The sequence below is a fragment of the Limanda limanda genome, chromosome 5 (assembly GCF_963576545.1).
Source record: "Limanda limanda chromosome 5, fLimLim1.1, whole genome shotgun sequence".
Classification (NCBI taxonomy): domain Eukaryota; kingdom Metazoa; phylum Chordata; class Actinopteri; order Pleuronectiformes; family Pleuronectidae; genus Limanda; species Limanda limanda.
Genome location: NC_083640.1, coordinates 25,044,846 through 25,060,186, shown reverse-complemented (window position 1 = coordinate 25,060,186; position 15,341 = coordinate 25,044,846). Strand labels below are relative to the sequence as shown.

General features: G+C 43.3%; 1 protein-coding gene across 1 annotated transcript in view; it reads left to right on the top strand.

Annotated features, from left to right (window-relative positions):
• Positions 1-15,341, top strand: part of LOC133001750 (metal transporter CNNM4) — a 32,254-nt gene that overhangs the window by 6,240 nt on the left and 10,673 nt on the right. The window contains exons 2-4 of the mRNA XM_061071428.1: positions 9,892-10,035; positions 10,332-10,466; positions 12,363-12,532. Coding sequence (XP_060927411.1) covers positions 9,892-10,035; positions 10,332-10,466; positions 12,363-12,532 — 449 coding nt within the window. The remainder of the gene's footprint in view (positions 1-9,891; positions 10,036-10,331; positions 10,467-12,362; positions 12,533-15,341) is intronic.

The window sequence follows — 15,341 nt, the reverse complement described above, 5'->3', positions numbered from 1 at the left end:
AGCGCAGGAACCTCCAAGGACGTGAAGAAGATGCTAAATCCTATTTCAACATGCCATAAAAAAAATGCTTTTAAAGAGGCTGACCAGTGAGATGAAGACATCCAGAAAACAGCTGTATCCCAATTTCTAAATACTCTGAGTCAATATCTAGAAACACATGATCCTACACTTCCCATGATGCAACTCAACTATGTTTTATCCACAGCTCTCCTTGTAAACCGCGTAGTTTGCGACAGAGGCTTTCAGTTATAAGTTTGTAGTCATGGGTTAATTTTACACCCCCCCCCCCCCCCCTCCCCGGACATTACACACTTGTCTGAGCAGCAGTCGTCCACGTGATTCTCATGTGTAAAATCACCAGTGTGCCCCTTTGTAAAATCAAAACCGCCCGTCTCTGTGGTGATGACTCTGAACAAATGCCTCATTTGAGTGACTGCCACGCTGCAGCGCCACTGAGAGCTGAAGGTGACCGAGCAGAGAAACACGAGAAACCACCACTTCCTCTTCCACACTTCTTTATCTCTGTAAAACCAGATATGTCTTCTGGGCTCATCCTACAAGAAACAATGTTGTAGTTGACAAATTATAACGTGTTCTTTAACAGCCTGCAGACACATTCCAGTTTGATTTGTAAGACTCGATTTTGTTTCACAAAGTTAAATAGATTTTTTTAAGAAGGGGGGGGGGGGGGCCTTGAAGCTTTTAAGTGATACCGAAAACAGGATTTTGTGTAGAAACGAGTGGAGTTACACACTTTTCCAGAAGGAAGTTTTTGGCTGATCATCGGATACACACATGGCATTTTCACACTAAGACGATCCACGCTCATACCAACACGCCTGAAAACGCATTATCATGTGACCACTCACGTATACTGGGCATGGGGGTGTACAAAGGAGTTGCTTGAATAACAGCTCATCTCCTGCACATGAGAGCAGTTGTATCATTGTAAAACAGCTGTTAGCAAAAGACAACGGGTCAGCAGCGTTTGTAATTGATTACCCTCGATGTGTTCAGAGCTGGTCGGAGAGGCTAATGCCGGTTGTTTTCTTCTGGGAGGGAGTCATGTGATAAGAGCCTGGCGAATCGGTGAAGGCTACGTCGTGACTGAACATAATCAATCAGGTGTCTGTGTCATTGTTTCCAAACTTCTCTGTTTTGGCGTCTCTAAAACTCTGGAGTAGTGTGGACACCAGGCGAATCCGTAGCAGACTTGATGTGTTTTGAAAAGAAAATGTCATAGATTGGATTTAGACGCAGATCTGCACCGAAGTCTCGACAGAGAGTCTGTAGGTGAGAATGCAAATGTCCGAGCCAGCTGCTCCAGACATTTTCCTGCGAGCCTCCTAATTAAAAGTCTGGAAATGTCTCCAAACCATTAACGACATGTGTGTGTGGCTGTGCGTCACATTTCCTGTTTCAAATTCATACATGAACTTCTTTCAGGAGGGATTTGACAACGTCTCCAGAGTGTTTACTTATCTTTAATATTCTGGTTTTGCCAGTCCCCCCATGTTTTCACTTTCAGCGCTAATGTGAATTCTTGCATCACCTTGTTAATGCTTTCTGCTCTGTGCGCTCATATTGCAGCAGGAGAGTTATATTAGTATTTTAACAGTGCTCGCTGCCAAGAGTGACTGTAACCGGGACAGGGAGAAACAAATAGGGCAGAAACAAAGAGTGAATGAGAGACACACCCTTTGTAATAAAGGAGGAGTGGAGATTCAGGTCTGCTGTGTTGACAACGTTATCAGGCTGGGGTTGGGTAATCTTTGACTCAAAGTGTGTGTTTTATTATAGAACTTAGAAAGACTGCTGGTCAGCAACTTCTTTCAGAGTCAGGATCACAGCCCGGATTTGGGTTAGAGTTTGAAATTATGTTCTTGTTAGATTAAGTGTTCAGATGAGAGGCTGAGGAAGGAATGTAGAGAGTGAAAGGTCGTCTAACATATGTGCCCATACGTGTGTGTGTTTGTGTACAGGGAGTGTCACAAGCCAGGCTCATCAGGAGAGGGAGCAGGTGTGTGGGTGTGTGTCAGAGTACAAAAGCCATGGACGGCCATCTCTCGGATCATATGACAAAGTTACCAGCGAATTATATTAGGAAAATCATAAGATGCAAAGTCCTTTCAAGTATCTGCAGTAGTTGCTGAGAAAAGCTACACACACACATCGGCAGATACATCTGTACTGGGAATGTTTTACTCTCCACTAATCTGTTGGCAGCCACCTCACAGACAAACGGTTGTTAAACACATAGCGCATACATCAGGCTCCTAAAGACTTGGGTGCGGTGTCCAGATAAGTTCACAAACACTGATAAAGAGCAGCCGATGGAGACGGATCCTCGCAGAAGCAAACGACACACGAGCTGGTTCCTGAGAGGCCGAAAGTGTTGAAGGTTCAACTGTAACCCTGAGGTTTCACAACACTTTGTTTCACTAAACATAATCAAGATGTTTCAATTCAGTTCCTAAAAAAAACTAACGACTTAAATCCAAAACCAGAAATGAAACTTTCAATTGAAACAAGGTGACATCACAGATTTCTCCATCAGTGACGATGAAGGGATCACAGAGCTTCAGGGTGTGACCATCATATATATCTATTGTTGGGTTCAGTTTGACGTCAACTTCACAACATTTTTAAATCACTTCCTCTACGTATTATCTAATCATCTTCTTTCACGTTGTGCTTGTGCTGTTTCTCCTTGGTTTCCACTATGAATGAAAACAGGCACAACAAGCGCAAACGGAGAAAAAGGAAAAGATTTTTTAACGGGTGTTTTTTTTGCCATTTGATCCCATACTGGTGAAAATGTAAGAAACTCATGAGTCTCATAGGCCGAAATGAGGACCAGTGTCACACAGCACCTGCGGCTGCAGCATGTGACCGTGTGTTGACACAGTGCGTGTCCCTCTCGTGACTTCATGGTTCACTTGTGTTTGTGTGTTTTTTAAATCATGCCTGATGTCCAGCGTGCATGACTTTAAACCTCAGTGCTTCTAATGGCCGGCTGCGCCCCTCCATACTTCTTTATTATAAGAGGAACTAGAGGAGTAATTCTAGTAAATGTTAGTGATCTTACTCCACACCCTCTTTTATATGGACGTGTGCAGCCGTTGTAAACCTGTTTACTTGGTCGGTGGTGATGCTGGTTGCTGCTTTCTTTCTATAACTGGAAAAGTGGGCTATGATGGACAGGATTTCTTTATTCTTTTTTCTGGTCTGTTAAGCAATCAACCTTTTTTTCGTTTCACAACTTTTCAAAATACAAGCTGTGTTATTCCGCTCGGTGATCTTGCGCGACATATATTATTGCTGCTGTGCCCGTTTGTACCTGTGGGTTCTCCAGTTGTCGTCCGCTGGTGAAGTCTAATCGAGGACGTAGGGACAGACATGTTGAAGTCAGTCCAGTGACTTAACTGCCTGTTACGCTGCATTCCTCTGACTTCAAGGGCGCTGTTTGTTTATTAATACTTTATTAATGTTGAAGGTTTCACATGTTCATATGCCAGTCAGTGCGACATTACATTTTCATGCCATCTAATAAGGTCACTTCATAGTCCATCTGAAATGTCACAAGATGTTGGAGCTGAAAAGGATGTTGAGCACACACACACACACATTATAAAGAGCAGAGTTTAAAGGAATCTTTGGAAGCACACACACAGACTCTGTTGGAGGCCGTCACCATGGTAACTGATGCTAAGAGGCAAGTGAGAGGAACTTGAGAAGGACGTGGGAAGTCGAGTCAGTGGAGGGGCAGGCGGGGGGAGTCAAACTTGTGCAGTTATCAGGACTTTATGGACAATTGTTCAATCATTTATGTTGTTACGTTTCCTGCTTCTTCACCATGGTCATATGATTGTAAACTGAATTTCTTAAACATACATTTGTCCAGTAACGTCAACGAACTATTTACTAATTCCCAAAACGTTGATACATTATCTGTCCACTGATTTATGGATATTAATTTCATCATCTTTTCAGCTATAGTCGTCTTCTTATTCTTTTTAATCAAGACCATGGTGCTGGTACTGCAGGGTTGTTTGTTTATTATCCTTCCTCGTAATTATTGGGTATACCTGGCAGTGTAATGCTTGGTCAAATAAACTACACACACACACACACACACACACACACACACACACACACACACACACACACACACACACACACACACACACACACACACACACACACACACACACACACACACACACACACACACACACACACACACACACACACACACACACACACACACACACACACACACACACACACACACACACACACACACACACACACACCCCTCTTGTAGCTCGTACCATGTGACACTGACACACTGTTGGGCATTGTCTTGGTGTGGGATAGCCTCTATGGTTTATATTTCAGCTCCACTCTCATGCTTTTGTCAGCACCTACTCACCAAAACACGCCCAGACCTTGACATGGCATTGGTGAGGATACTGTTATGAGATGCTAGGAAGTGGTTGTGTTACTTAACGTTTAGAAATTAATCTACAAAGCAGAGTTCAGCCATTTGAACTGTGACTTTCCAGCCTCACTGTCCTTTAAGAGTAACTCGATCTGCATGGCCCTTCACTCTTAGCTGGAAAAACAGGTTTGAAGAGCTTGACCACTCCTGCACAACAACCCTTTGTGTGTGTGTGTGTGTGCATGTGTGTGTGGACTGTTTTTACACAAGTGTGAGTGTGCGCTTGCACATGCATATTTGCAGGCGTGCGTCTTTGTTTAATCCCCTCACAGCATGTTTGACCGTCGGTGGCTGTGGCCACCGCTGCTGATATGTGGGCTGTGTTTTGTGCGTGGGTGGTATGCGTGTGGCATTCCTTTCCCATACAGAACCCATCGCTCCGCCGCCACACTCGTCTTTTTTTGTTGTTGATGTAACATGTCAACAAACAGGCCGGCGCTCGGGCTGGTGGCGGAAGTGCCACAGGCCAGAGAATCCACCGGGAAAGTCACCCACCTACTGGGATTATCCGTGCATGTGCAAAAAAAAACAGCGATGGATGGATTCGGTTCAATTAATGACTTGAAAGTGAGAAAAGCTCACTTATTAAATTTCATGGATTAAGTTGAACACATATTAAAAACATGAGCCGGTTATAAACGAGCGGAAAGGAGTCGACCCATAGAGCTGGAAGCAGAAATGCTGGGAATGTTTTTGTGTTGAATTATTGTTCATCTGGGAGTGAACATGCTGTGATGTGTGTGTTCGCTGCAGTCAGTGGCTCGGTAGCGTCGAGTGTTGGTAACAAAGGTCAGCGTGTTTCTCGGTTCCTGTTTGTGCTCCTCGCTCTTCTCTGTTCTCACACTGTTTGTCACATTGTGAAAGAATCTGAGTTTTCCGTTTCCCCCCCCTGCCAAGGTACCAGGTTTTGTACTGAACGGAGTTTGGAATTTATTTTCTTCTGAATCATCTTCATCATCCCCTAATGAGTGGGAAGGTTTTGTCTCAGCTGTTTTCCTCTAATCCGGGTTCAGAGACACTGGTTTAACGGAGCAGTTCTCAAATCTCTTCTCCCTCCCTGTTATTCGTCCTGAGTGATCTAATCACCGATGGACAGCTCTCAGGCGTGAACGTCCCAAACACACATTGAAGATGCATTTTGGATCTTATCACGTGACGCATGTGACCACAGTCTTTTCTCCCTGTGAAGGCAGATACATCATGGGCAGTTCGGGAATTGAACTGTGTCTTTCTGTGTGTCTGTTTGTCCCTCTCTACTTTCCCTTTCTTTTTCTTACCACAATCTGTCAGTCTGTGCGACTCACACGCGACATACAAATATCACAGCTGTGCCATGAAGAGATGTTCAAGAAGCGACGTAACATTAAAACATGGACACTACAACAGGAATAAAGGTGTGAAATTTGGTATTTTAATGATCCAAAAAAACATTGTAGAGAAAATCGAACGAACTCCAATAATCTCCGATATTTAAGCTGTATTTCTGGATGGAGGGTGGAAGTGGAGAGCAGTTGATAATATGTATTTATAACTCAGATGTAGATCTATAAACTGAGCCTCAATGTGTGACTTCCGAGGTGAGGATTCTAAACATCTGAGAAAGTCGAGCAGCGCCGACAGAATCGACTGTCACCTCAGCTCAGAGTGTGAGGAGGAACGACTGAGACAAGTTCAGCAAAAATAATAATCTGTCGTGTCAGATTCTCAGTTTGATTAGTGACAGCTGTGTTTGTATCGTGTGCGTTAGCCCGAGGTGATCGTGCTGCAGCGACTTACTCACATGATCTCATGTTGTGTGATGAGCAGATCTCACACACACACACACACAGTCACACACACACACACACACACACACACAGGAGCTGGGTGACATTCGATTGTAGACTCAGCTGACGTAGGTCAGACACTGAATGCAAACAACAGCATGCACTTGGCTGAACTTCCGTGATCCCTGCTTGTGTGTCTGTGTGTGTGTTAGTGTGTCTGTGTGTGTGTCTGTGTGTGTGTGTGTGTGTTAGTTAGTGTGTATGCTCTGAAGAAGTCAACAGACTCTAAATTGACTCTCCAGTAACTGGGGGTAAGTATGTCCCATGGGGTCGTACTTCCTCTGAAATATTGACTCAGCACCACAGGGACACACACACACACACACACACACACACACACACACACACACACACACACACACACACACACACACATACATGCGTGTACACTCAGTGCCTTTTCCATTACTTGATTGCTCTATTTTCGTTGCTACAGTGATTCCATGTGCGGAATGAACAATAATCTGTTAATACATGTCCTCTGAGACATTGTGTCTGTGGGACACTGTAGACAGATGTTCCTCCTGTAATTCTTGTAATCTGTGGTGAAACTGGACATTGGAGACTCATCTTGGAACTTTTCAGTTTCTCTTACGAGGGAACGGCAGCACGGACTCGTTATCTCTGTCAGAACTCTATACCTACTGTGCTGAGATCTTACAATATTACAGAAACCTTTATATTATTGAGTTCCCACTATTGATTGATTATTTATTTAAGCCTCAGAAAACACATTGAGGAATAAGGCCCTCATTTACAATGGTGCAGAGGGTACATTGAAGAGTTAATACATTGAAAGAAAGAATGAAATAAATATGCATACATATACAGTAATACAAGGGAAAAGGTCATAAAACAATAATTTTTGGCGATTCAATAAAATGCTATGGTTAAGTCAACTAACAGTCACAATCACTGCAGGATAAGTCAGTTGTACATGAGAGCACTATGAGATTAATAATATAAACACAGTAAATTTTTATTTAAATAAAAACATCAGGGATTTATTCAGGTCCTCAGATCTTCTGGACGAACTTGATAAAACGACCTGAAAATGACCTGACGCTTCATGTTGTTGCCTTGTTATTTAGTCATGGCGATGAATGTTCGGCCTTGCTGCTTCCTCTGGAGACGTTAGCATCCAGACTAAATAAACATCACGTCCTCTGCCCACTCAGCGATCTCATGTCCTGACATCACAGACTCCCCCAGTAAAGCCTGCATGCTGGGAAATGGATTCCCTCGAAGTTCCTTCAGCTGTTGTCGTGTGGTTAAACCAAGCGATGTCAAAGCTGAGATTGTTTGGAGTGTATGAAGTGTGTGTGTGTGTGTCAGTGTGTGTGTCGTCGTGCCAGTGGCGCCCACTTTGCCAGGGCATGCAGGCAGACATCAAGGACACACAGTCTCACACACACACAGAACAAAAACACTTAAAGCCTTTGGTCTTCTTTTAATTGGTGATCATGTGAGCTCTTTGTGAATCCCATTGATCTGCGTCTCTTTTTCGAAACAAAGATGGTCGACGGACCTTTGTGATTTTCTCGCTGTCTCTACCTCTTCCTCTCTTTTGTTTCATCCTCTATCGCGCCACGGTAGCTTGGGTGGTTTTGGGCACAGGCGGAAAACAAGTCTGGGTAGTAACACAGACGCTGTTTTGCACGACCAGAAGACGACTCCTCCTATATTTAGGAATCAAATCGACTCCCTCACCGTTACCTGCTCTAATCCAATCACTTAGTGTGTGTGTGTGTGTGTGTGTGTGTGTGTGTGTGTGTGTGTGTGTGTGTGTGTGTGTGTGTGTGTGTGTGTGTGTGTGTGTGTGTGTGTGTGTGTGTGTGTGTGTGTGTGTGTGTGTGTGTGTGTGTGTGTGTGTGTGTGTGTGTGTGTGTGTGTGTGTGTGACACAAAAGGTCATTTGCACCAGTTGCCTGCATGTGCATCTCTACATGTGCTCCCTGTGTTTGGGTAGAAGGAAGGAACTGCAGTCGGGGATCGGACCCGTTATATCCTACGAGTGCTTCGCTGTGGCAACATCGTTAATAATTCAGAGCATCAGCAGGTTGAACTCAGCGCTCACCGGCGTCTCCCTGCACTGTCAAGGCTTTGTCATGTGGAGAATGTGTGTGTTTGTGTGTACAGTAACACTTCATCGACCAAAGTCCAGACCCAACCCCGGCTCTAATGACCTGTACACATTAACAGGCTATTTGTGGTGCAAGCAGAGCGTGTGGGCAGATGGGTTAATGTTAGAACAGAACCGTTGTGGGACAGGAATCCAACACGATACGATTGTTTGTCGTGATTTAAGGGGCTTGGCAGCGCGCAGTTCTGGCCTGAGTCACAGCAGCTTTACGAGTTCTGCAATGTGGGTGTGAGATGTCGTGTGTTGAAACTTCAACTGGAGAGAGTGCAAACGGTGATGGTTTCTAACCTGCTGTAGGGAAGATGCAGAACGGAAACAGGAGTTAATGTCAGAATCAGTGTGTGGGGGGGTCACAGTAGCTGTAGATGACATTACAGACAGGAAGCATCTGTCTCAACCTGAATGTCACTCAGTGGAGCGCAAATGTCCACTAAGGCCTAACACACACATACAGTTCCCTAATATAATACAATTTATGAACTTATTACTTACTGATTTCTTTTTGACTCTTGCTGCGGTAATACTGTAAATGTCTCTGTTGTGGGACTAATAAAGGATTTCATATCTTATCTTATTCCCTCGGAATATCACGCAACCATAAAGAGAGTGATTTAAAATCCTGGTTCTGCCCCCTGATCCAGATCTGAACCACAATTTAATGGTTAAATCTAACCTAAGCTACATCACATCCTAACACAGAATTTGTCTGAGCTCCGTTGTTTTTGTGTAATCCTGTTAAACCAAGAGACAAATAAAACACCAGCGATGAAAACATAACCTCCCTGATGGGAAGTGGGGGGGGCAGACAAACAGACAGGGAGTACTTACAGAGACTCTAGACTTTATCTTTACATTTCATGGGTCGTTCTGTGTTTTTATTGACTGGTTCTCCTTAAAATCTACTTTCTGACCTGTCATTTTTACGTTTTGAAACCTGGCCTTTCAGGGTGGATAAAATTTGGATGTGAATGAATGCGGATAAAATCTTCTACCACAGGAGGTTTAATTTAATATTCTAATATTAATATTAGACCAGGATGACTGAAGAGTAGTCTTGATTTTACTATGAACTTTTAAATTGAATCTTGATGATTTAATGACCCGCCTGGAAAGTTATGCTTTTGGTTGATGTAGTGTTCAAACAAAAAGAAAAGTAAAAAAAAATCTCAAATTCTCACCAGTCTGTCACTGTTTTTTTAACGCAGTAAGAAACATTCAATGCAAAATACAATGATATCATGCAGTTGAGTTTCTGGCTGTAAATTCTACTGAAGTTCTTCTGTTTTTATGATGCACATCTTCTGTAAAGGACACAGACAGACAGACAGACAGAGGTTTCTCCATTTATACTTAGATGCTTGTGAGTGGAAGGAATCAATGAATAAATGAAGTAAAGCCGCTTGTGTTTGTCTCCCTCAGGAAAATCCCACCTGGCCATTGTGCAGAAGGTGAATAACGAGGGGGAGGGAGATCCCTTCTACGAAGTGTGCGGCCTGGTCACCCTGGAGGACGTGATCGAGGAGATCATCAAATCAGAGATTCTGGACGAGTCGGACCTTTACAGTGAGTTTGACTTTGCTTTGTTTATCAGGTCTTATCACCGGGCCAGTCGCCCAGTCTGCAATGCAGATAAAGATGTTTTCATCCTCATGTTAGATATTTCATTAGTTTATTATTCGTTATCTTATAGTTGTTGTATATGTAAGATGCATGCCAACACAGAACAACCAAGATGATTCACTGTGCTGCTGTAAAACCACTATAATCCAGGTTCTTCCCAGTGCATCAACCTTTTCAACTTTAAGTTTACTTTTTTAATGAATAACTGTGTGTGTCTGTGTGTGTGTCTCACTTCTCAGCTGATAACCGCACCAGGAAAAAGGTGGCGCCCAATAAGAATAAGCGAGACTTCTCTGCCTTCAAGAACGAGAATGAGTCGAATGTGAAGATCTCTCCTCAGCTGCTGCTCGCTGCTCATCGCTTCCTGGCTACAGGTGTGTGTTTTATCTTCGGGACCTTTTCGGCATAAGCACTGAATGGGGGGGGGGGGCAGGTAAGCTGTAGGTCAAGTATACATTTGAACATATGTCTGAGTTATGTTGCTGCAGATTCTCTCATGCTTCCATCTGACAACCGAGGCTGGTCCATTACAGCGATGAGCTTATGTTTGTTTATTTGGACGATCTATTTCTGATCCATGCAACATTCCAGCCTGCGCCTCCCGCCACAGGAAGACGCTGGAATCCAGCCAGCTGCATGGATGTGATGCCGCCGCCGCCACGCTCCACAACGTGTTGCGGTGTCTGCTTAGCGAGCGTTGGCTGATCCGCTCTGCCAGAGGCAGTTAGCACTAGCCGCTGCTAGCGTGACCTAGCACTTCCCAGATCTCACAGACACCGTGGTGCAGCAGCGTGCCAGAGTCTTCCTCTGCAGGCATTACGTCAGTGTCTGCTTACGTTGTTTCTGTTTTCTTTCTCAGGATGTTGGTCTCATTTTTCTTACTCGAATCATTACACAGGAATTCACTTTTTCATTTTTTTAGAGGCTCTGTTTGGTCGGTCACGCATTCCAGACCAGGAAGTTACTGTTTCCTTGTTTATCTTGTTCAGATGAATGATCACTTCCCAGCTGTTTTTAGATGTTTGGGTCTGATTTCTGTTGCCGCTGACATGAGACATCTTAAGTATCACTGGGCTCTGACTCAAGTGTTCCAGATTAATGTAACGCGCCATAGCACACGTAGATTTTCTTATTCTCAATCCGAAAAACAAAAACATGAATAGGCTGTGAAACGTATTCCATTCAATTCTATGTCCAATGATCCTGGTCTGTTCTGCACATCGAAGCTTACATCTTTCAACATTGACGTCAGATCTTTACTCCACTGATGCCTGAAGCGCAGTTGTCAAGTCAGTTCATCCATTTTGAATTCCAGCACTGGACTCATGTGCCTCACCTCTCACTGTGCACTGCAAAGGGTTTTGTTTGCATGCTGGAGTCTTTGTTTTCCGTTAGGGTGGAGACCGAGCCACTTATGTCTGAGCTCTGGTTACAACAGGCCGACAGTTGAGAAATGTATGAAAAACAAACAGATTTCACCTCTTCACCTTTTTAAAGGGGGTAATGCACATTAATCATCATCACTGTGTGTTCAGTGTTCTAGTGCTATCAAGTTGAAACCAGCAAATAATTATATATATTCAGTTATCAAAGCTTTTGAAAGAAAAACTTTTTTCAGAACCAGTCCAGACTAAAGTCAATTTCCCATTAGCCTGACAAAGAACTGATCTTTCTTTAAATGCATCTGAAAGTTCTAACACTAATTCACCCACTGTCTATTTATTTCACTGTGTTTACGTTTAATGTTTTGTTAAACTCTGCTCACCGTTAATTATCGGTTTGCCTGTTGTATCAACATCATGTATGAATCACACACATTATATCTAGTACTACACTCAACCACATCAATGAGAAAGTGTCTGAATCGCTGCTGGGCGTCAGCCAATCCACCTAAAATAATAAAAGTAATAAGAGTCATAAAATCCTATTGGCAAAGTGGTTGAAAAATGTCAGTAGGTGTTAATGGAATATATGTATTAAAATCGGACTGCAGTATCCACAGAATATGTCAGTGTATATATGTAAAGTGTGTTCAAATGTTCATATTTCTTGTATGTTTGGTTATGATTATTTATTTGATCCAACAAAACAAGATGAAATGTCATGATTGCATGTATCGGTGGATCCTCACTTCCACGGCTTCTTCCCTGAATCTGTACGACACAGACTCTGAGTCCAAGTTGGGAGGAAGTGGAGACATTTATCTTTATTCACAGTTTATGATCTTTAGTTTCAAGCTAATGAAAAGGTCTCTCTCTTCTTCTCTTCAGAGGTGACCCTGTTCAGCCCGTCGCAGATCTCCGACAAGGTGCTGCTGCGAATGCTGCGGCACCCCGAGGTGATCCAGGAGATCAAGTTTAACGAAAGCGACAAGCGCTCGCTCAATCACTACGTCTACCAGAGGGGCAAACCCGTGGACTACTTCGTCCTCATCCTGCAGGTATGAAATAACACTGCTACTTGTTTATCATCTGTTGGGTTCTGGGAGTTTCTCTGGCTGCTGTCTCAGGAAAGAGAGAAAGTAGGTTTGACTCATACTGGATTCAGATTGAAGTTGTTTTGGATTTCTTGTTTTTTTCCACATGCACCCACACACACACACACTAGTCTAAAACATCCCCCTAAACACTCCCACATACACACCAACATGGTGAAAGCAAGGTAAAAATCGAATTTTACACAAATCTGCATCGTCAGATGACTGAGGAGGAGCAGTGTTTTCTGTGCTCCCCCTTCACAATGGACTTTTAAACTTTGCAGAACTTTTACATGAACAAATAAAACTATATTACACTTGAGGAAGGAAACACGGTTAAAGCAAGATGTGTTTCCTTTAACGTTTAGTTTATTGACAGATATTGAGACCAGGTGCTTGAGGAAAAGCTTTAAAAAGTCTTGAGTCTTCGTTGTTATCGCAGCAGCAACAGTTTGGAAGTGTCGACGGTTTTAAAGTCAATTAACTCTGCGAGGAGATTAGTCGTCAACTTTAAGGTTTTAAAGAGACAGAGCTGGTGCAGTGCCAGGCTGACGTGAGACGGTAGAGACGGAGAGAGGGCGAGGTTTCCACAGCTGTGACCTTCAGCTGAGAGGGCGTGATGGAGGAGGGACGTGACTCTGTCCTGAAGGACGCCACTAATTGATCCCTATTATGTAAGATGTGGGCAGAGGGGGGAGGACACACTACCCGCCTACAGTCAGTCAGCTGTCAATACACTAATCCCACACACACACACACACACACAGTCTCTACCTCCCTCTGTATGTTCACACACTGTAAACACACAAAAGTCACTGACGCCGCCTCTGCACGTTTGTTGTATCTGCTCTGTGTACATGTACACGTGTGCTTGAATCCCACTGGCTGGGAAAAATTACGCTCCATTGTCTTAATCACACACATTCACTTCCCACACGTCAGTCCTGTCATTGTCCCCAAACAGTCATTAACCAAGTCAGATAATCCGGGATTCAGCTTTCTCCTCGCCGTTCGTCTTAGTGGGGTTTTCGCCCCGTGGGAGGTCGGACGGCGTCACGGAGACCCCACATGTGGCATAATCCACTGGGACCCTTTATTTGTATGGGGAGGCATTTAGTGTCAGCATGACAGAGAGGGAAACTTTCCGACGCTGCTTTGTGTGACAGAGAGAGAGATCCTGCTGGAGCCGGGAGACGTTAATAGTTTGGTGTAGAGAGTTTGATTATGGAAAATCCTCTGAGTTTCAGTCGGATTTAAAAAAATAAAATTAAAAAAAAAAAATAAAAAAAAATTCTGTTCTCACAAAATGCTGCTTTGCTCTCGGAGCTGTATCATCATTCACATTAGATGCACTATTTCCTATGGATCCTGTGCTCCTACATATTGTCATATACTCTTTAAACTGAAAGAAATATTCATATCCTCATAAATTTGAGTTTTCCACGAGCCCTTGAGGAGTCGGCTTGTGTAAAAGTCAGAGTTCTGTAAACAAAATTCACATTCCAGGAGGGCTCGTTTGTAAATGGAGGAAATGGAGGGTTTTGACAGTAGTTAGTTGTGATGTGTGACAACAGCTTATTGATTCTTAAAAAGAAAATCCATATACTTTTATATGAGCGTTGGTGTGGAGGGAGTACAGGCAACTCTGTGCCCAGGTGAAAAGGTACGAGTCACTGCCAGGATGTGGACACGGGGCGTGATGTGGAGACATGTATTTTACATTCTTTGTACTATAGAAGACCATATTTGATGAGGAGGAACGCTAAATAAAGACAGACTGAGCTGATCTGTCAAAGGGCAAGGGGTCGACAAAAACCTAATCCTAACATACACTATATAAAGATGGATGACTGGCTGCTGTATAGGGCACAAACGTGTAACATGACATAACATCAACATATCTCATTCATCAGAAAACTATTCCTAGTAATATGATGTAATTTAATCAGAGACATGATGAAGAAGTGACGTCATGCGTGGATCAGAAATACATTTTTCCCAGTATCTTTTTCAGGAATGTAGGCACGATGTTTCAGCGAAAAATGTATTTAGGATTATATGGTAGGAATGATTACTTCATGACATGACATCATCTTTAAAGAATGGCTGCTCCCGTTGTGAGAACACAGTACGAGTAACAGATTGAATGCTGGGAAATGCTGTGAACAGGACACGGGAGGTTCGCTGTGACTCTCCAACACTGAGTCCTGTAGAGAGGAGAGATCATGAGAAATAAAAACATGAGATACAGATAATTCAGTGTCCTTGTTCCACTCCTTTTATAGCGTGTGTGCATGTTTTTCCATGGTAGTGATCTTCTCTGTCTGTCGACAGGCTGTTTGTTTATGAGCAGCGTGATTCATGCCTCTGTAAAGATGCTCTGTGATTCTCACAGTGTCGGGATCAGATCATGGTTGTGGAAACTTGAACCTGCTCATGATCTTGGGAAATGTTTAAATGAGATCAATTCTGGACCAAAGAGATGTGGGATGTTTCCCCCCCTGTACTAAATTAATTGGGGGTTTCGTTAACTTTTACTCTGTCAGAAAAAAATATTCGGCTGTAAAGTATCTTTACTAATATTTACGACATTTTCCTTCGCTATTTGTATGATGTTTTCTAGGTGACGGTCAAATCTAGATATTGTAAGTTTTTATTGAAAGATTCTAGACAGTGTCTTCTCCTCCTCTAAGGTCACATTGATGTTAAGGGAACTGAGCCTGGTTCCTTTGAAATGATGGAGACAACCATGTCTCCTCCCATAGTGCACAAT